We start from the raw sequence: 22,369 nt of genomic DNA on the forward strand, positions 1-22,369 counted from the left end.
CTATTTTTGTTATTTCTAGTGTTTTTTTCGATATTCTGATTTTGTCCAAATTAGGGTTGATAAAATTTTGCACAACGATTCGAGTCGTTTCCGGTATTTTACCGGCTATGTTTGTAAATGTGTGTTTTTTTATGCAAAATTTTTGCTTGACAATTTTAACTTTTCGAGTGATTTTTACGCCCTTGACTTTTTTGCGTTTCGCGCGATCTAAAATTCTCTCTGAATCACAATTTTAAGCTCTAATGTGGTTATTTGAAGCCCACTATTGAACTTCTTAGTCCCATTTAGGCTCCCCTCCCTCCCTCCTCCCACCCCCCCCCCCCCCCGACTGAAGCAGGCTGCAATTCATTAGAGCTCCCACTAGTCGTTCGAGAGCAATTCTTCCGACATTTAGTCGGTTATATTTTTCTGCTACACCATCCTCCCAATCTTGCCTGAGGCTCTCAATAAAACTTACTAAGGCGTGAATAGTGATCTTTTTTGTCCTAAATCCAAATTGATTTTTGCTTATTATTTAAGTTTTTCCAGAAAATTTAGCGCCCTTTGTCTATGTGATAGATTTTTACTTGTCCCCAATATACCGGGCGAATTGGCGGATTTCTCAAGCTCATTTCACCCAAATGATTTTCCAAGCATTTCACCCAAATGGGTAATTGGCAAAAACAGTTTTTTAAAGTAACATTAGTTTAAACTCGACGTTCGTGTGAACGGAAAATAGCCTAAAAATAGTTTTTCAATAAATAGTTTTTAAATAAATTTTGAAAAAAAATTATTAATAAAAAAATAAGATTTTGCCGATCTTATGAAATTTAAGTCAATCTCAGGACATTTGATACAACAGAAAGTTACCCTCTGTTAAGCTGTACGTGTAAAGCACTGGGCAGTAAAATTAGCACCTGCCATCAAATCAGTTGATGACTTAAAACTCAAGTGCTGTGCAGCTTTTTTCCCAAGGCCAAAACGATTTGACAATGATTTTTTGTTCGATAAGTATGTGCCATCTTTATGTGCGATAAGTAGACTTAAATATTGATTTTTCTTTATTTGTCTGATTATCATGTTTTTGCCATTTTTTGCAGAAAACAGCGACAAGTGCCGGTATATTGATTTGGCAGAAGAATCTGAATCTTTATTCGTCCTCCATGAGACACGATGACTAGATATAATCATCCATGATATCAAAATTACTTAGCAATCTGTCGTGAAATTTTGTTAAGAAACGCTGTTTTCTTCATTTTGTATGACTAATTTTTTAATCAAAAATGAAGTAAGATATGGATTATCTCAGTTAGAGTATTGTAACAGTAGAAATACTAGATGTGCTCCTCCAACCAATCATAGACTGCGAAGACACCATTCTCTTTTATATAGCAGTAACTCCACTGACTGTAGTCAGTCCATTAGAGTAGTTGCACGATGTGTATAACTCTGGCTCCGGTGTTCACTCTTTTATACATCGTTATAATCGAAGTATACCTTCAGTGTTTTACAGAGTTGTTTAGTCTGAGAGATATAGGTAAGCCTACTTCGCGCGCAGAAAGAAATAACTAGCCCTAGCTCTTACACCTTAAGGCTGTAAAAGGAGCCCACCTTGGGTCTAACTTCACTGTTGCGACCAGTGAATTAACAAACTCTAACCGTAAAAAGAACTCACGAAAAACACACTATTCGCTTTTGAGAAAGAAACTTAGAACTAGTTTATATAATTTTATAATTTTCTTACATTTAAATTTCAGAAAACGGGGAACACAACCCCAAAAAATAATCCAGAAAATAACAAAAATATGGATGCACATACCGATGAATTACAGTTAGTTGTTCTTAAACAACGGAGCAAAGCTCATACACGAAATCTCACCATTTAAAACTGCACAAAATTAACACCAAGATGAACTAAAATTACTCTTAAACACAGCAAAACAACTAAAATACCACTATTTTGCAGTAGAGCAACAGCCTCTTCTCACTTTACCAGATAAAGCTTCACAAATATCACGTAGAGCTTTCTCTCATAATTGAAATTTATGGAGCTGAAATCACAAAGGGTTCAATTCTTTTTTATCTGTGATCCTTTAAACACAAAGTATGTTTCACTCATATATGATGCATTATTTAATCCACTATCAGACACACTTTATGAAATTCTCAATGTAGTTTAGACAGAGTTACAAGCTTCAGACAGAGCTGGTGCGTTTACGCAATCGTCCTTCGAATTTATAAAATACCTAGCGCCAGCACTAAATACCGACGTTTTACTATCACGAAAAGAAAGCGTGCATAATATTGCTAGACAAGAAATAAAAGGTTTCATTCACTTTATAAAAACAAACATAAGCTCTGCAAAAGACGCACATTTGTCACAAGAAGAGATAATAGATTCTCTTAGACTTTATCTTGGTACACACAAGGATTTTGCAAAAGCCTAGTAAGACTTATTTTTCAGTCTACAAAACTGATAGCCGACACTTGATGGAAAAATTGCCAGAAACTGATGGATAATTGATGGACAATTGGTCCTGCACAACAAGGGTACTCACGTTTACCATTTAAAAATAAGAAAAATAGGCAAGCGTTTTGCCGAGAATTTCAAAAGACCTCTGATAACCAACAATCGCAAACACAAGCGAAACTAAATTCTTATTAGAAAGCATAACACGTGCTTTTGGAGAACAAATAAAAACATTAACAGTTAGAAATGAATAAATGGCTCGAAAAGCATATGCAAATAATGCTCCAGATATGAGAAATGCACAAATGAGAGACGCACATTTCAAAGCACTTGATTCACAATTAGCACGAATAGCTCTTAAAAACATCGCAAATAACAAATCAACTGCATTGGAACAGCAACTGCTTTTTGCTCAATTAGTTGAGAAAAAACATCAGGAAGATATTACTAGAACACACACACAGATAGACATAAAATAAACAAAATAAACACAAATTTCACTCTTTCCTCGTCCATAAATAATGTATCTTTAGACACCGATAATCTCAAAGTAGATGATATACGCAAAATGGAACAGGATATAGCCTCTGGGATCAACGTAGTACGACACAAGTACTCAAATGATCCAATTGTTAAGGGAAAACTACTCTTCATCCAATTTTGTAAAAAAAAATGTCCACGATCAGGACATATTATTTCCACTTGCCCTGACAAAATATACGCCAAATCACTTGATAAACCTAATTTTCAAAAGCAAACTTTCAATCAAGCGATGAAAAGGAACCAAGACCTCCCGAACAAACAAGTAACGTCAAACAATAGTGACCGGTAAACCACTACCATTTTCTTAATGCTCTTGAAGACACAGTAGGGACAACTGAGACACCTCTAGAAACATAAGTCCCAATACATCTGACTTAACTGGCGCAACCAGTGAATTAACAAACCCTAACCGTAGAAAGAAATCACGAAAAACACACTTCTCTTGCGAGAAGATGACCGGTAAACCATTACCATTTCCATATCGCTCTAGAAGCAACAGTAGGAACAACCGAGACATTTCTAGACACAGAAGTCCCAATACATCGTAAATTACAAACTCAAAACCTTATTATGGGTATAATAATTTTAAACTACCAAGTAGGTCGGGTTCACCTTACCCAAGACCATCAAACTCTCAGAAAAAACCACATAAAGTAATAATAATAATATTTACTCTAATAACTCTAGACCACACTCATCTAATTAAAATAGAGATGGCAATCGTTCACGAAAACCCTTCTCACGTAATCGCCTTAGAAACGTACAAAACTACATTAATTCACTTCTATACCAAGAGCAAACAGACGATACAACGTCTAACACATTACATACGGAAACACAAAACGTTTCAGAAGAACAACTTCTAGAACAACAATTTAATGATTTAGTTTTAGAACTAAATAAAGATACACAAGACGAATACTGTAATTTTCAGGAACAATGTAATACTCTCACAGAAGAATACATCCTTTCTACATTGTGAAAGTAATATTTGGGTATTACCACTTAAGATATATACACAACAAACACCCGATCATACAAAGACAATTTCTCCACCACATTTTGAAATTGATTTCCTCTGAAAGGAACACAGGAATTTTTTGTAATACAAAGTTCAAAATCACTTTTCACTTTTCAAGCTTGAAATATAATATTCTAGGGACACCATTTCGAGAGAAATAAGTTGAATGCACAAAATGTTCATCTCACACGTTAGAAATGAAACACAATAATGATTCAAATCCTTAAAAATCTATGATTCCTCAACAAAATCACCGCCATGCTATTCACGATTATTTTTTGTTATTGGTGATCGCTCACTCTTTTTTCAACCTTTTGAACAGACAATTTTAATATATTCACTCTCTGCATACGAATGCAAAAATAAATATGCAACTGGAACCATAATTCATAAATGTGATTTTTCATTTATACCACTGCGTAGAAATATGTTCTTTTCTAAAATGGATATCAATAATCTCGGATATGCCTACCAATCCTTCATTCAAATTCTTATACAAAATCCTTTAGATCACCCACTAACACTTACTAAAGGATTAATCGGATACGCACAACAAGATACTTCGCTCATAGATTTTCAAACAACGAAATACCGCGTCAATGAACTTATAGAATTCATTGACGCCTACACTTCGAATTACTTTACACACGGCACATCGTAATCACTAAAGAAACTGTAGTGCTTAAAAGTCACCAAGCAACAAGAACGTGAACACAAAACGCAATAGAAAACGGTCCACAATATTAAATATCTCTAAGTTCACAGAAACAGACAAAAATTTTCTCAGATGGTTCAATTTTGACCACACTAAACTAACACAAACACAATTTGAACAACTAGCACACTTTTTTAGAAAGTTTAGACATTGCTATGCTACATCTAAATTTGATGTAGGAAAAACCAAAGTCGAATTAAAGCAGCCTTTGAAGGAAACAGCAGTTTTTAAAAAACAACGAGCTACTCGTATGCCCTTACAATTACAAGAAAGAGTACAACACCTACTCGACATAATAACACATTTTGACATTATTGCACCTGTAAACACGGATTCCCTCACTGCAGGGAACACTTTTATTAACCCGGTAATTATTCTAAAAAAGGAGATTCGCTTCAAATTGTTCTAGACGCTTGTCAATTGAAAACAATGATTGACAAAAACCAAAAGTAGCTGGCCAATAGAGCCGATACAGATAATACTAACCCAAACCAAAGGCCCGGTTTTCTCCATGGAGGACATGAATAGTGCATACAATCAAATGCCTCTCAATAAACCATCACATCGACTCACAAATATAGCCGGACAACAATATTTCTTTAAACGCTTATTTAATGGTATTTCTGTCGGCCCATTTGCCTGTTCTTCCTTTATGAGTTGGAAATTCAAACCACTCATTCGCAAAAGTAAAATTATCACATATTTTGATGATGGTTTTATACAAGATATCACGACAGACACAACGTTGCAAACACTTGATACAAAACAAAATCACAAAATTCTCAAAAATGAAGATCTCAAAGCTGCTCCAGATAAATCCTTTTTTCCTAGAATCAGTCAAATTTTTAGGACATCAAATACAAAATAATCACTTATACCCGTTGAAATCAAAAATTGACGGATTCCTAAAATTTCAACCACCAAAAAATAAAAAACAAAAAACAAAACTATTTGGGTTTTCTCCTTTTTATCTCAAAATATGTTTATAATCTACAAGTTATTTTGAAATTGTTCGACCTTGAACTCCGAGATACGATAGATTTTAAAAGGACTCCAGAACTCCAACAAACATTTGATAGAGTAAAAAGGAACTTAAAGACGACACTCCACGCCTAGCAATTTCTAATTGAGATAAACCATTTTGTATCCTATATGATGCATCGAACTATAGCATCGGAGCTGCACTTCTCCAAAGAAACCAATTTGGGAAAATAGAATTAATTTCAGCAAACTCCCCTTCATTTTTCACCACCGATATTAGACTCTCAACTATTCTTTGTGAAATTTATGCAATCAATTACGCACTCTCTGAATATGAATTTTTCATCCAAGGGTCACAACATCCTATTATTCTAAACACCGATCACAAAACCATTCTCTTTTTGTTTACACAAAAGAACAAACCAAATCACAGAGTTTGATAAATTCCAGTTGATCATACTTAAATTTCTAAACATACACATAAATTGGACGGAAAACAAAAACCTTTCACTTCTGGATCTATTAAGTCCTTCACTTACAACGACAACACAAGTCGAACAACATCTACGAACAGTAAAAATTCCTGATACAATCAAATTCTTTGTGACACATAACCCACAAACACAACCGATACAGTGCCACTATGCTGTATCAAAAGAATACTTTTACACAGTGACTAAAGACACTGCTGTAGAATCACCACACTTTTCAATATAACTACAAATTAAAGATAATTATTTTAAAGTACCTATTTTACAGTACAATTAGAGAACAGTGTTTTTAGTCCCGTTTCATACCACGAATGTAAAACAAAAGCACAACCTTTAGAGCATGTGCATTATCACAAAACTCAGCAGTTGAAACAAAGTAACACTTAGAAACTTATCCTATTGTATAACACACAGATGTTAAACTAAATACAAATAAAACAACCATTCACTCCAGATACTCAGAATGCAAATTATGCAGATTTAATAAATAGCATAAAAATTTCATCATCGCCAATGGATGATTTATTACCTAAGTCGCCAGTAATATACAATGATTTCGATAACAAACAGACAGAATTAAATGATACACTATTACACGAAACACAACAGCACGATCCTGTCTAAGACAACTTTGTCTCTGGTAAAAATATAAAAGCCTCCCTCGTTAACAGTCTGAGAAAATAAGGGACTGTTACACTATTATAGACGTTTCCAGAACTTAAGCATAAATGAAACCAATCAACTTTAATACTATATCCAAGAAAAACACTCACCCTAAAAATATGTTTCCTACTTTCTCTCCTTTTTAACCGTATTTCATATCGCACATTCAGTTGATCTCTCAGGTCATCCCGGCCGTGAAGAAACCCATTCGACAATAACAGAAAATTACTACTTTACAAATTTTAAAACCTGGATGGCAATCCTTACACAAGATTACTTAAATTGCCAAACAAGCAAAACCATGCCAAATCTGCTTATAGCTCCACAACAGCCATTTTTAGAAGTATTACCATTCTTCAACCACCGTATTTCTATAGACATGAAATGTCCAATCTCTCCATCCTCAAATGGAAATTCTTATGTGTATGTAATTGTCGACGCTTTCACGCATTATATTGTCCTCCATCCCTCTCCGAAAAATTATGCAGCAAATGCATTAATTGTATTATTCGATCATTGGATCGTTAAATTTGGAATACCTGATATTCTAGTAACTGATGAATTCTTTAACGGCGGATTTACAGATTTTTGCCGTATATACAACGTGCAATTTAAACCAGAAACACCGTATGCAACAACGTGCAGTGGAGTAGTAGAAAATAGTAATCGCCAACTGATTAAATTTCACGCACAGTTTTAGATTCACAATACGACACATGGCCGCAAAGCATTCCAAACTTTTCCCTTCATTGTAAACTCACAAGTTAGAACAAATATGAACCTTTCGCCATAAGAACTCATCTTTGGCAGAAAACCTAAAAAGCCTATAATGTTTAGTCTATATTCTACTTCAGATAGTTTCGGCAAATTTCAGCCTTCACAAAGCTCACCATGCCACTCCTTCAGAACATACACTTACCGATCATCTTAATCACCATCCCCAAATTAAGAAGTTACAAAAAGGAACCTTTGAACACTGGTTTCTAAATCGTGAAAAAATACACTCAGACGTGTATAATGAATTTCACAATTTTTTAAACCAAAATAAAAACTTACTAACATTTATAAATCGTCGTTTTGGAATGGCTCAGCCACTTAAATTTAACACTTATGTTCTCGTTGTAATTATAGCTCCAAAAATTGGTATTTTAAAGAAGATCCAACCACAAAAGATTTGACCCTACAAAATAATTGATACTCCCACGTTGGTCACATATAAACTAGAGAATTTTCAGGAAAACAAATAATCCTTCACCGAAGTAATCTTGTACCATATTATCCCAAGGAACTCTTCGTTCAAGAACAAATAGAAAAATACTTTTCCGACAACTCGTTAGTACGACTTTATCCCACAAAACAGACTATCACAAAATCGAAATATGTCTCGTTTAGTCTAGACAGCCCACACATACTATTAAATATGAACCTTTCCCCACCACCTTGTAGTTTGTCTGAAGTACCCGAAAGAAATTCGGAAAACTACAATACAAGAGATGCTTTTTTACGAAAACAACCGACAAAAGATTACAGTCTTTTTACCACCGTCGAAAATTTCGGCTTCACGAACAATGCTTTTATAAAACATATATATACCACTATTGCAACACACAGAATTTCTTTTCTTTTTTCTTTTTAGCCGAATTTCAGTTAGCATAACACAATAAATACCCTTAAATGGATACACTAAAAATACAATTCCCCAGTTCTCCTGTACGGGAGCAATAATTCGGATTGTTCTTTCGCCCCTCTCCCCACCTAATACAATATCTTTTACTGGGAAAATAACAAAGCCACTCCACAAAACTAAAAAAGCACAGGGACTTTCTTTCCACCTGCTACACTAGCAGCACCCCAAAAACCCTAATCAGGAAATGAGAAAGAGGGAATTACAGGCCATTCCCCTCGACTATAAAAGAAAGTAAAGTAGTAGCCGACCCACAGATCGGTCTGCGAATAATTCCCCAATCTAACTAACCTAACGAGATATGATTCGGTAAAATTTTTTTCTCCCCGGAAAACAGTAGTGGTCAGGCTCAACCGTATCGTCTAAAATCACTCCACAGCCCACCCAGCTTGCAACTCTTTCCTCTCCTCTCTTCTCTTTAATCAAAAACTCTACTTGATCAACTTCTCTCTTGCTCTCTCACTCTATCTCACTTTTTAACTTCGCAAATTTTCTAAGTTTTCAAACACTATTCTCTCTAGCTAAGGTTTTCTCCCTCCTTCTCTCTCTCTCTCTCTCTCGACAAATAAGAACTGTCCCATAGCACAGTTCTTAATTGAAACAAGCGCTACAAGAAAGCAGTGTCAAACCCGCTCACAGCATGCCACACTTTAATACAATCAACAACTTTCAGTCTCACTGAAAGTCCAAATCGTCCTTCATACAACAGACAGGTATGCAAATTACTTCACAACACAGACTTGAATGGTTATTTCGTAGAATCTCATACGCTGATACTATTCGATATATTCAAGGTTTCAAAACAAAACAAATATGTTTCCAAGATATTTTTTATAATCTAGATCACATATTATGTTCTCACACCTGTTGTGAATGGGTCCTCTATATCAAAGACTTCAATAACGAACATATTGCTCTCTTCTATCTTCCGATTTTTCCATCACAATCAATATCGAAAATATTTGAACTTCTTTATAAAGATATCGAATACAACCCAAAACTAGGCCAATCAGTACCGAAAATATTTGAACTTCTTCATAAAGATATCGAATACAGCCCAAAACCAGGCGCTATCCCAGCTTCTTACGATATAAAATACATTTAAAAACTTCTTAAGTTTGATGAACAACACCAACTTGCAAAACAACAACTCGCAAAGTAAAATCACGCAACCACACTCTTTTTTTTCTTTTGCTCGTAAGGATTACACAATTGAAGAGTTGCTGACTGTTTGTTCTACTGATTATTTAGATAGCATCTATCAACACAATGCCCTCCCACCAGAGTCACCCATCGCAGCAATCCAAGTTGGTATACCTACTCTAAATTTATTGATAATTGTTATTCCATCTTTCACTCATTATAAGATATTCTTGTGGTAGTTGCTTTACTCTGGGCCATAGATTACCGTCGCAATTGCGTCCTCTTATCAGCAACCCAACACTGATCCAAATAATCCCCCGTCTCAGAATCACCAAGTTGCTCATACAGTGACACTACCAAACAATCCGCCCCTAAAAAGTCATCTTTTAAACTCTTTTATATAAAGTCACTATACAAGAGACCGAAGAACACCCATACTCAGTCATTACTGCTGCCAAATCTACAGATAGACCTCGTCCTACTGGACACTCCCCCATTTTACCACTAAGTCAGTAATCCGATATCCACCTATCAACGTCTAGCGCAAATACACCGAGCGCAAACACAACATCAACAACAAATAAACACACAAACATTATTGCGATACTCAGGTTTTCTCACAGACGCACTTTTACAACATCAGACACCACTTATACCTACTCCACCACAAGCACCACAACCAGAACTACTTAGCTATTCAAATACACCACAATTTTCGACTCAACCGGTTCATTTTGCTAACACAGATAAAACTATTAGTTCTGAATTGCCACAGCCAATTCACACTGTTTCTACTACAAAGGCTGTTCCACAAGATATCAGCCTTATCTCTGATATTCATAACTCTGATCCACTTTGCTCTCAATTTTCCTCTTCTACTCCATCACAAATTGCAAATAATCATTTTAATTTGCCACAGAAACCAGTATCTAATATTGAACGTTTGCTTTCACACGCTCACTGGAATCACTCATTTAATATAGTCAACTCATCCTGCTTCTTTCAAAATTCACTATCACTCAGTTTCCAAGGTACTCTACCTATAATCACTCTTAGCTCGAATTTGCCTACACCAGACCCAGATCACCATTCTTACCATTGCATTGGGGAACAACCAGATACAACCAGAACTTATCCAACTTTACCATTGATACTTGATCCAAAATTTATAGTTCCCCCACGCGCCCTTTTGGTGACCATAATAACGGTGAACAATTACACAATTAGGCGAAACAACGAATTTCTAAATCATATAAGATTACAACAGTACAAAAGAAACAAGCACACGATTTATTGAAACAATCTAAGATTACTTTCTCTGTTGAGATTGAAGTCGAACAAAATCAATTAGTTTCCCTCCCACAAGCCTCTGCTCTGCCGATATTCAGGATAAAAACAAACCCATCACCCGTTATTTGCCAAGGAACTCACTATAAAATTGACTGATACACAAAAACACTGCAGGATATTTTGTCTTTTAGAATCCATACTCTGGACTTTCTTTCACATGTCCATTACAAATATGTTTCTATTTCTCATTAATTTATTCTTTTCATTAGCACTTCCCATAAAACAACCAATTAAAATTGATAATCGCAAAATTTTTAAACCTAAGTCACGAGTTTCAAATATAAATAATGCACAATATGATCGCGCCCCACAGCATATCACAAAAATGCAGTATTATAAGCTCAATTAGATTGGTGAATGTAAGATCAAACCGGCTGACTTTCAAATCCTCCCTGCCTCCCTCTGTCATCTCGCAAATTTAACACTTCATGTACGCGCATACGCCATATATGAAAAATTTAGTGACAAAGAAAGTTTATGCCAAAAAATCTCACTTAAAAGAGGCTTCCGGTTTGATCACGCTAATTAGTATGTTAACAATATGGAAAAAAATTTCTTTCCCACAGAAGTTGAAGCTCGTAGAGAACTGACACGCGTTGTTCTTGTAAGTAAACATCACTATCACGCACAGATGATAAAATGTAATGTGCTTAACGATCAACGCTGGCAAACGAACATTGCAGCCAAACAAGGCCATTTTCAACTCGATCGCTACCGACCAATTGCTTTCCAACAAAGAAACACGGTTTATAATCTACGGGACCTTGAATGGATCCCTAACGCCACAGATAATTCCTGGGCTAATTGACCCAGAAAAAAAAACCCAGAACAAGAATATCATGTCATCCACACTCTAGGATGGTCACTTCAAAGAACTAACATCACGCTTAGTTTTGAAATTAAATCGGAAAGTTTTTACTATGACAAAACATGTATTAAACGTGATCTCGATAGAGGCTACTGCCCACCCAATCACGCTGTTAAAGCTACATTCATTTGGGAACCCAATAATCACTCGAAATTTTGATGTGGGTAGTTCTCACGCACGCATGATAAAATTTCAAAAACGTTACCTTATTGAAACACGAGCAAATAACGAAGCAAATCAAGGACGCCAACACAACACACAAATGTTGTTTTCAAGACCACTTTTTGATGAATCAGCCTTCTCTTGTTTTGAAGTACTAACTAATTATATTCATAAATGTAATGAGGATCGCCCTTTTTATGCAACACAATATCAAGATATTTCTATACAATATCAAGTAGGTTTTAATTTTGTCACCGGAAAACAATCACACGACTTTAAAGATATCCACTTAACTGTACCAAATAAAGCATCTTCAATAACACCGTATACTAAAGCAGATACCCGTAACGGATACGTAATTCCACAAAAATTATCAGTATACCGTAAATCTGAAAACAATATGAAATTTTTCGCAAACAAAAAGGTTTGGCGCTGTACATCCTAATGTACAGATTGACGCTAAACTCGACTATATTATCAGCAGAGTACTACTCGAAATGGATCACACCAGTCTATTCATTAACAAAAAACTTTGCGATCTGGACCGCGATCTAAAATAGACCGCCTTTATTTTCTTAACACAAAAATTTCCTGTAGTAGGATATGTTATTACAGGATAGCGAAAGACGTTCGTCACACTTCAAAGTTCAAATATTATCTCTGTCATTTTGTAAATCTGTTTCCTCACAACTTTATTTTCTATAAAACCAATGTTTTGATTTTATTCCCATATTTTACCAAAATAAATTTCAATTTGTAGATCAAGTATCACGCAAGACCTTTACTTCCAAATATCATTCGATCCAGTTGGCGATGAGTCATATCGCTTAACGCCTTACCCAATTAAAGCGCGAAACCAGGTTGAAACTTTCACGCCTGACGAAGTTGAAAACCGCTTCACCCACGCGAACTTTACTGCACAACAACTTGCATATACAGTCAAAAAGACTGGACAAATTCAATAAATAAAATGAAACTTAACCAAATAATAGACGACGCATCCGGAAAGAATTTGAAGTAGCACAAGCAGTAAATTTTGCAGACCTTGCAAAACCAGCACAATAACAAGCACAATTCTCACAGTTACAAAGTCAGTACAATAATGATTTTAACAAACTCTTTATCAATGAAAAAAATTTACACTTCGCCGTCTCGATTAGCGTGACTTAATCAACAGCAACTATTCAAAAGAATCCTTATAGGAATCTTTGGATAGCCTTAGTATGTTTTAAAAGAGTGCCTTTTTGGATAGTTCCTTTTTGGACTATTTTACAGTGTCTTTTTGGACTATTTCGTAGCGAAGTTAACGCGTATAATCTTAAATCACTCTTAGGCCCTAATATCACACTAGCTAAGATTACACAATATAAACCACAGTCACCCAAGAAAAGACGTGAACAATGTTGATAGGAGCACTCCGTATTCTCAAAATGCATTGAATTTGTTAAACAGAAAATTTGAGAATTTCTATAAGAAATTTTCGTCTCCAGTAAACAAAAACTCTAACAAGCATAGAGCCTCTACTCTCCCCACATCTATTTATGAATGCTACGAATTACCGATAGAATCACATCGAAAACCTGATTTTCAATCGTTGCATTTAAACACTTTCCAATCTAGTAAACGTAAACGTACGTGCAATATCACTTTCTAAAGATTCTTATGATAATGATCCTGATTATCAGGAAATCCCAGAAGAACTGATCTTAAACTTACCAAGTACTCGAATTTAACACTTTTATTTGTTTTAGCGACACCACAACTGTCACTCCCGGAACACAAGAGGGAGGGTCACCCATCCCCCAAATGTCGACCCTACGGCATATGATCTCATTATGTTGGATGTCAATGACATCCTGTCATCTCCTCTCACGCCTTTGGTACTGCCTCCTTCAGTGCCAGTACCTGTGCGCGAGATGCAAACGCCGGCCTTCTTCATAATAGCCCAATCATCTCCAGGGCCACATTCTGTGGACTTGGCAACCCACGCACTGTGGGATCCACTGCCTTCACCCGCCACTTCCTCTTCATTGTTAGGGGAATTACATCTCTATATAGAGAGCGACACAAGTCCTCTAACACAATAGGGACCTATAGGTTTGTCTCAGAAACTTCTTTTGTGCTCTCAGTGGGTGCCACAGTCACCACCACAATTGGTCTCCCTGGCGTCACAGCCGCCATTTTCAGTATCCCAGCCACCAACTCAACCCTCGCACAGCTCTTCTTGGGCTGATGAAGTCGCTGCCTCACAATCGGGTTAGTCAACACTCGAGACAGTAGTTCCTAATTGGGCCTACTCTGGTCGGGTTTGTCGCCAACGACCACGTAGCCAGCCACTGACCTAACGAGCGCCAGTGATGCCTACACCGTTGTCATTTTTAGCTACCACCCCACCATCGCACAGATATGGACCGACAATCCCTCTAGTTTGAACTCAACCGACCTTTCCCCAACCTCCTTCTTACGATCGGCCAACATCTACCAATAATTTTTCCTGCGCGGATCTTTCTCCTAGGAGACTCCCCAGACCCATGAAGCATGAGATCTACCCGGTTCGCTCTTCCCATTTCAGAACTCACAGTCATCTGCAAGGCATACTGCCAGCCCTTATCTTTAAAGGGTCGAGTAAATGCATTCGCCCCTACACAAGGTCTGCTACATAGAGCAACGGGGCCAAACTTTAGCCTCCACCAGTTCACAAAACCTCTGGGCACCAACACGGATCACGTTGTTTATGTCCCTGAGAGGATTAATTATGTTTCAACTCTACCACACCATTCACTGAAACCAACGGCAAGCTCATGTTCCTTAGGCCAGTTGGAAAACGAACATGTAAAAGAAGGACGTAATAAGAAACTCCCACTAGAGTGCCTCCACTTCCCGATAAATCCTCGCTTTACAGAACGATTTTTGCACTTTTTAAAATACTTCTTCGCCTTAGCAGATCGTCAAATTGATAATCTCAATACCCTCTTCACGAGAGATGTCGTCCCCTACTGCATGTATCAGAAGTAGGAACCTTTTTTAGTTTGGTTTTTTGCATCCCACGCAGATGGATCTAAACAACCAGACTCACAAAGTCAACAGGACGCAAATGTTACACACAATTCACAATTATCTTTTCCGCCAACACCACTTTCAGCGGACTAACTCACTTGTACATATGAATTCCTGCCTCTTGTACGCAAACACTAAATTTACGTCACCTTATTGTTTAAACTCTAAATATATAATAAATCCCACTTATTGCGAGGGAACACTCAGAAACTTCGATACCATAAAGAATTATTTCTTGTTTTCGCCACTCTATGCAAAAACACATCGCCCCATTCTTGTCCCCGTTGAATAGTTCCAGTGTGTAGAGGGAGGTTCAACGAAGTGCATGTACGGGCACACATTCAACTTCCTCTACAGGGACTGGATGGTGGACGAGCTGGTCAATTGAGCCGACAACAGAGGAGACGAAGATCTTCAACCACCTTCTAGCGTTGTAACCACACTAAAATGTCAACCTCTACCCTCGTGCACTTGCCGCCTGTCTCGCTCGAGACAAGGACTTCCTTGAATTCTTCAGGGATCCGGACAATCGGGCCCCTGATTTCGAATTCGAATTTCGGACGCGAGCCACAGTCCTACCACTTCGGCTCACTGACACACAAAACCCGTGACTCATTGTTCTCAAAACTCACTTTAGATTAACTTTTCTATTCTTTCTATGTATCTTCTTATTTCTTACTGTATTTAATCTTCTATATTCTTTTCTTCTTTGCCACAATTGAAGATTAGGTTCAGTTCTTTTCTTCTTTTCTCCGGTCGGAGCTTACTCAGCAGGCACTCAACTTCACCAAAACTTTAAAAGGATAAATAGCTCACACAGTAGCTAAAAGATGGATTTGCACAAGAAGTTAAGCTGGTAAATCTGACCGGTAAAACCCTGTACCAGATGGAGATAAACAGAAATCTCCTTGTACAACCAGACGGAGACTACAGACTTACAAGCGATCCTCCAACTGGGAATAAATCCTCATTACTGGACAGTGAGAGACGGTTGGGTACTCTTGACAGGACTGACGTTACTGCCCAGCACACCCTGTAACTGGCACTTCTACTAACCCCACCTCTGAAGTGGACAACTGACTGACGACATTAGTCAACACTCTACTCACAGGGACAATAGGCGACGGCACAAGTCACAACTTCACTTCAACGACAACACGACTCTTCGCTCCCTCTTACAACGAGGATCACTCATCCGACTTAATTCTGCTACAACTCAGAGACCCGGATTTAAAACTCTTAACCCCGGATGGATGTAGCAGTAGAAATACTGGATGTGCTCCTCCAACCAATCAAAGACTGCGAAGACACTATTCTCTTTTATATAGCAGTAACTCCACTGACTGTAGTCAGTCTATTAGAGTAGTTGCACGATGTGTATACCTCTGACTCTGGTGTTAACTCTTTTATACATCGTTATAATCGAAGTATACCTTCAGTGTTTTACAGAGTCGGTTAGTCTGAGAGATATAGGTAAGCCTACTTCGCGCGCAGAAATAAGTAGCCCTTGCTCTTTATACCTTAAGGCTGTAAAAGGAGCCCACCTTGGGTCTGCCTTAGTGTCTTGATCTACTCTGTTGGTATGCAAAATGGACTTCCTGTTTTAGATGCAGGAAGTAGCCACGGACAACAATTTCAAGTGCGGTTGGAACAACCTCCTCCTTCTCTTATATTGACTGAATAGTGCCTCAGCCCTTCAAGTTAACACGAGTGTGTAATATGGATATGGAAATTTACCCTTTTCAAATTAAACCCCGCCAAGAGACTTACCGGAAACAAGCGACCTAAAAGGGGGGTCAATTCACCAAACAAGTCAGATCGTTTTCCCCCAATCCCCTGAGACCCAGAAAGCAGAAACAGGAGTAGATTTGGGCAAATTTACCCTTCGCCCGCCTACCCTCTTAACGCTGAGCTTATTAGCCGCCACTTCGGATTTTGTCCCTAATCAATAAACTCTGTGAAAGTGTTTACCTCTTTTTGCCCAAAAAACGTATTGACGATCGCAATTGTAAAATTAGCAAAGTTGCAACCAATTCAATTACATCGAAAAACGACTCATTTTTCACTAGGTTTAATTAATTGGCAATTCTACCGAGTTACTCTTTTTTTCTTTCCTTGATATCCAATTCTTCATTCAACTATTGAGCTTCGCAATTTAATTGAAATTATTTGATCATTACTATTCATTAATAACAAAAAAACCTTGTTTTCGCTCTTAACTATTTCACCATCCATATCTAATAACGATTATTTTCTAATAGTTTTTAATAGGCTAAAATAAGGAAAACAGGCCAAATGATTATTCATAATGTTTGTACACTGATCGAGCGGGCAATAGGGCGGTCGTTTGCTAATTAATGGACCTCTTTTACTACAATTTGTGTTATTTGCACCTGTTGATTTAGTTCAACAATTACCAGGGTCCCATTAGACTGTAGTGTGTTTTGTTACCATTGCTGATTGATCAGGCGCGTAATTGAAGGCGAAAGCTATGCGAAACGACAAATCAAAAGAATTTAAAACAAAATTCGTGTCTTGAGGAAAAGATTTCACGTGCGGCATAAAAGAAACAGTGGATAAAAGAGTGAAAAACGCGCTCTCCTTTGTTTTCTAGCTGAGTAAATCTTAAAAGAAGCTTTAACGTATTAAACTAGATCGCTCTCACGAGGAGACAGACCATTATAGCAAAAGCTGGCGATTCATGTACGTAATACTTAGAAGGTATTGTTGAAACTGTTGGTTTTCATGACAATGTGCCGTGTTCGCATTTATAAACGTGGATGCTGCGTATACAAACCCAATATAGACGCCGGCCAAGGTAACTTGATCTAATTATAACACCCCGGAGATATCAACAAGGAGTACATGTAAAACTACATCCACAATAGAGTGCAATCAAAAAGACGGTGTTGGGAAATGGCGAAAGAGGAACTGCGGAAGCAAATTTGATACGGTCCACCGAGAAAATTGAAAAGTGACAAATGAAGAAAATGAAGCAGCCTTTTCCTTGAAACTGTATCGCGCCCAATTCCACAGACTTCGCGGCAAATTGTGACTTATAGCTGCGAGTTATTACAAATGAAAACATTCAGCCAAAATTCGATTATTTGTTTTTTTACGAGCTTTACTTTGTGTGTCATCAACATAAAACGGGCAACATCGTAAAGTTACTGATTATTCATAATAAGTTTATTTTGAGATTGTGCCATTTATCGGCTGACTTATTTTTAACGATATGCTAAAAGTAGGATCACATTCTCTAGCGAGATAAAATTGTATCGTTATCCGCCTAATTTTTTCCATTCAGTTTTGAGATAATTCTCAATTTGGTGTCCTCTGAATACGAACTAAGCTGTTTGTGTTCAAGCTACGCGTAATTAAAGCAAAAAAAAACAAACCAGACGATGCCCGACTCTGAAAATGATTTACTCGATGAGTGAAAGAAGCAGTTATTTGATAGGTAGTTGCTGAGTTTAAATTAGCTCAAATCGAAATTTACAGAGTGAAAAGCAGAGTAAATATCAATGAAATTGGTATAAAATATCCTGTTCCTTGAGTGACAGCAACAGCAACAACAGAGATCGCAAAAGCAAAAGCAATATGAATCGAAATGAACGTTGTTGATGTATCAAGCAATAATCCTGTTTCTGGCAACAGGTCACCCTTAACATTCTCTCAAAATCCTCACATGGCTAAATTTGAAAACTCAACCACTTCCGAACTCTTTTCACAATTCGGTAATCATTTGCATAATCACGTCAACGTTTCGAAGTTGCCCAACAGTCGATCGCTAAGTCCTTATCGAGGTAATCAAAACTCAAATACCAGCAATCATAATAATAATTATACAAGGAAAATTAGCGTTGAAAGCGATCATAATGTACCACCAAATAAAAACCAACAAAATTTACAGTCGATGCCGTTAGATCATACAATACAGTACAACATTACTAATGCCCGGAAACACGAGCAGAACAAATTTGAGTACCTTGACTTTGTCACCCAGAACAGATCAAGTATTGCCCCCATAATCTCAATCAATGGTGGGGTGGTGGGAGGAAGAAGCTATCATGGCACGCCTTCCAAACTTCAGGTACAAAATTCAGGGTTGCAGGATGACTTGACCCGGCAAAGTGTGAACAAAAGACGAAGTATGCCAAATGGGTACGTTAACACGGGGGGTAACAACAGTCATCGCCACAGCAACCCAGTGGAGTCGTTAATTGATGGAACAGCTAGAGAAAATGACGGTGGCAGTCCGGTTTTTCTAAACTTGGCAGACCCAACATCATTCGGAACGACTGTTGTAAATAATGGAAGCTTGGACTTATCCCGGGGATATCGTCAACAACGCCATTCCTTCTCCAGTTCTGATGTGAGTCATATTTGATCAGCAATTATTTGTCAATACGCCACAATTTCCAAAATCAAGAAGTTCACTGTATAGAAATCTTACAAAGTCTGGCATTTAGTTAGAAGCTATTTTTTGTCTCAGTAATATTTTGTGGCGAAAATGACAGAATTTTTGGCCCCACCCCTCACCCGCCAAAGTCTACTGTCAAGGTGTAATTTCATGGTTTAAGTAGTTTGGACCCTTCATACTAATGCCCCGCCCCAATTTTGTCCTATCCCCTAGTCAGGGTAGCCTGCCTAAACTTCAAGTAGCTGCAACAATCAAACGAAGCTCCACGCAAGTCATTTGAGATCACTCCTTTCCATGAATCGGTTTAGTGAAAATTTCTAGAGTTTCAGGAAAAGAAGTTACTCTCCATTGCTGGTTATTTGTCATTCGAGAAAGACATTCACTTATAAAGTTGTTAAATGTCGAATCAGAATTGACAAAATTTCATTTCTCAAACTGACTTTTACAGTGTTCCCCGCTTGTGAGTTGCCTCAAGCACATAGCCATGCAGTTTGTTTGACTAGTTCAATGATGTGACCTTTTTTTTATCTCACAGATAATTTTAAAACATGGGGATAGTGAAAAATTTCTAATTTTTAGCAAAAACGGAGAAAAGGTGTCAGCGTTATTATTCTTACTCTGTGACGTTTTGATGTACAAAATTGTAATGTGACTTACATAAAATAGAATTTAAAAAAATTGAGTGAAAGTTTTAGCAGTGTACAAGTCTAGCATTCACCGTTTAGATTGAAATTATTCCGGTAAATTTATATCTGAATGGCGCATTGATGTGACTATTTTGTCTCTTTGACACGATTAGTCACATGAGGATCGAGGAAGGCAATTTTTTTTATCATTTTAGCGAAAATTGAGAGACATTGTCGGTATTGTTCTTTCTTTGTGCCTTTTTACATTATAAAATTGTGATCTAATTGCGTTTGCATAATGGTGAAAAAAGTTCAAGGCTGGCATTCACCGTACTGATCGAGAAAATTACATCTACGACCATGTTTAGGTCACAATGAAGAAATCATTACCCACTATTATTTTCTTTTTATATTCTTAAATAAATTGAGTTGTTTACTGTCTCTTTTGATACCTAATGTTAAAGGAAAAGGCCTTGTTGATAGTAGAGAAGGCAAAAAAAATGCTGAGTTTGCAATTTTTACAATTCAATTAAAATAGAATAAAGATAAACAAAACATTTTGCATTTGTTACTTGTGACTTGTAAGTTTTCTTCAGCAAACTTGATAAAGTTGGCTTATAATCTAATATGACAAAACTAGGTGCAGAAACCAGATCACTCGATTTGTTTGGTAGTTTAACTATGTTTAAGCTTTTTTGGAATACCATTTGCTTATACGACAAATTTTTTCGTTTGTTTAACTTTGTTGAACAATTGAAATAATGCTGCATTATTAGATATCTTGAGAATTTTTTACTCTATGGACAATTTGGTTAATTGTTTATCTGGGTCAACTATTTGTTTTTTTTTCTTATTCTTTAATAGCCACAAAGCTATGGCGATGCTGTTACTGGGTTTCATCGTGTTTTTTTTTTCAATTTGTCGTTCTGTTCTTGTTGCGGAAATTTGATTGCTTGTGTTTTTATATTACAATTAAGGACTTTCTTGCTGACTTCTACCACTTTGAAACTAAATTTGCGTGGATGACTTCTTTTCTTACTCTTTTAGTGTGAGGTTCTAGGTCAATCACGTCGCATATTTCCTGAGCATATATCACTTACGTCACATGAAAAAGTCTTCTGATTTCTGTAAAAAAAAGTACTAGAGAATGCAGCTGTTAAGTTATAATGTATGGTACCGGAAAAATCAGTGAGTGGCGCGCAGAGGGTTTTCGCTCGCGTAATGAACAGAAACATTGCACTTTTGTTCTGCTCGGTCTCTCGGTAAAAGTTTTTTGTGAAACCGACGATTTAAATTAAGAGATATTTAATAGAATTTTGGACGACGGGAAGACCAGCAAAAGTTCAGATACTGCTTTTTTTCAGGTTGAGATTTTCTATAGAAACTGACCTAGAACAGAATCTCCTCACATAGGGGCAAATCACATGGTGAAAACAGGCTTTTGTTTATTTCATCAATATTTTGATTATTATTTTAATTAATGAAACGTACGAAATTGATCGATAACTGATTAAGTAGCCCAGAGAATTTGCATCCCTTATTTGCCAATTGAAACCCAAGTTGAGCTAAAGACGCAAATTGAGCTATGAGCAGTCGCAGTGGAACGCGCACCCGTGCTTTACCAGACCGAAATTACAGGGCCTGGACAGCAGTTCGGGCGCATAAGTCTGAACCATGGTCGGGGTTCGGTCTGATCAGAGATCATTTTGGTCTGGAAAGTCTGATCATAGCCTGTTAATAGTTTGGACAATTGTCTGAATTTTACTCTGATCATAGCGCACTATAGTCTGGAGCTGGGTCTGGTTTCGGTCTGATCAGAGGTAATTGGAGTCTGGAAAGTCTGATCATAGCTCAATTTGGGTCTGGACGCCAACCTGGGAAGTACTTCGTTTTGAAAAGCCTTATGCCCTTTTGCTCTTTTAATCCGCAATAATCGAGCTCAGTTTAGCTAAATATTTTAGGTTTCATAATAGAAGCATATTGCTCAATGACCGTCTATTTTAAAATCCGTATTTAGACCATTAGATTAAGTAAAATGTGTTCTTTAATGCAGCAGGCATATTGTTTTCACCCTTCAAAAGGGGCTGCGGAGGCTTTCGCAGTCTATGACGTAATTAATACTGGCACCACCGATAATACTGGCACTACTGGTAAGCGATATGATAAGTGAGGCAAAGAAGGGGGGTTTTGAAA

General features: G+C 37.1%; 1 protein-coding gene across 2 annotated transcripts in view; it reads left to right on the forward strand.

Annotated features, from left to right (window-relative positions):
• LOC142344691 (uncharacterized) overlaps positions 1 to 22,369 on the forward strand; it is a 173,034-nt gene that overhangs the window by 129,337 nt on the left and 21,328 nt on the right. For both annotated transcript variants that reach the window (XM_075396532.1, XM_075396533.1), the window contains exon 3: positions 16,735 to 19,502. In XM_075396532.1, coding sequence (XP_075252647.1) covers positions 18,738 to 19,502 — 765 coding nt within the window. In that variant the 5' untranslated portion in view covers positions 16,735 to 18,737. The remainder of the gene's footprint in view (positions 1 to 16,734; positions 19,503 to 22,369) is intronic.

Source organism: Convolutriloba macropyga, chromosome 8 (assembly GCF_964194025.1).
Source record: "Convolutriloba macropyga chromosome 8, txConMacr16.3, whole genome shotgun sequence".
NCBI lineage: Eukaryota > Metazoa > Xenacoelomorpha > Acoela > Convolutidae > Convolutriloba > Convolutriloba macropyga.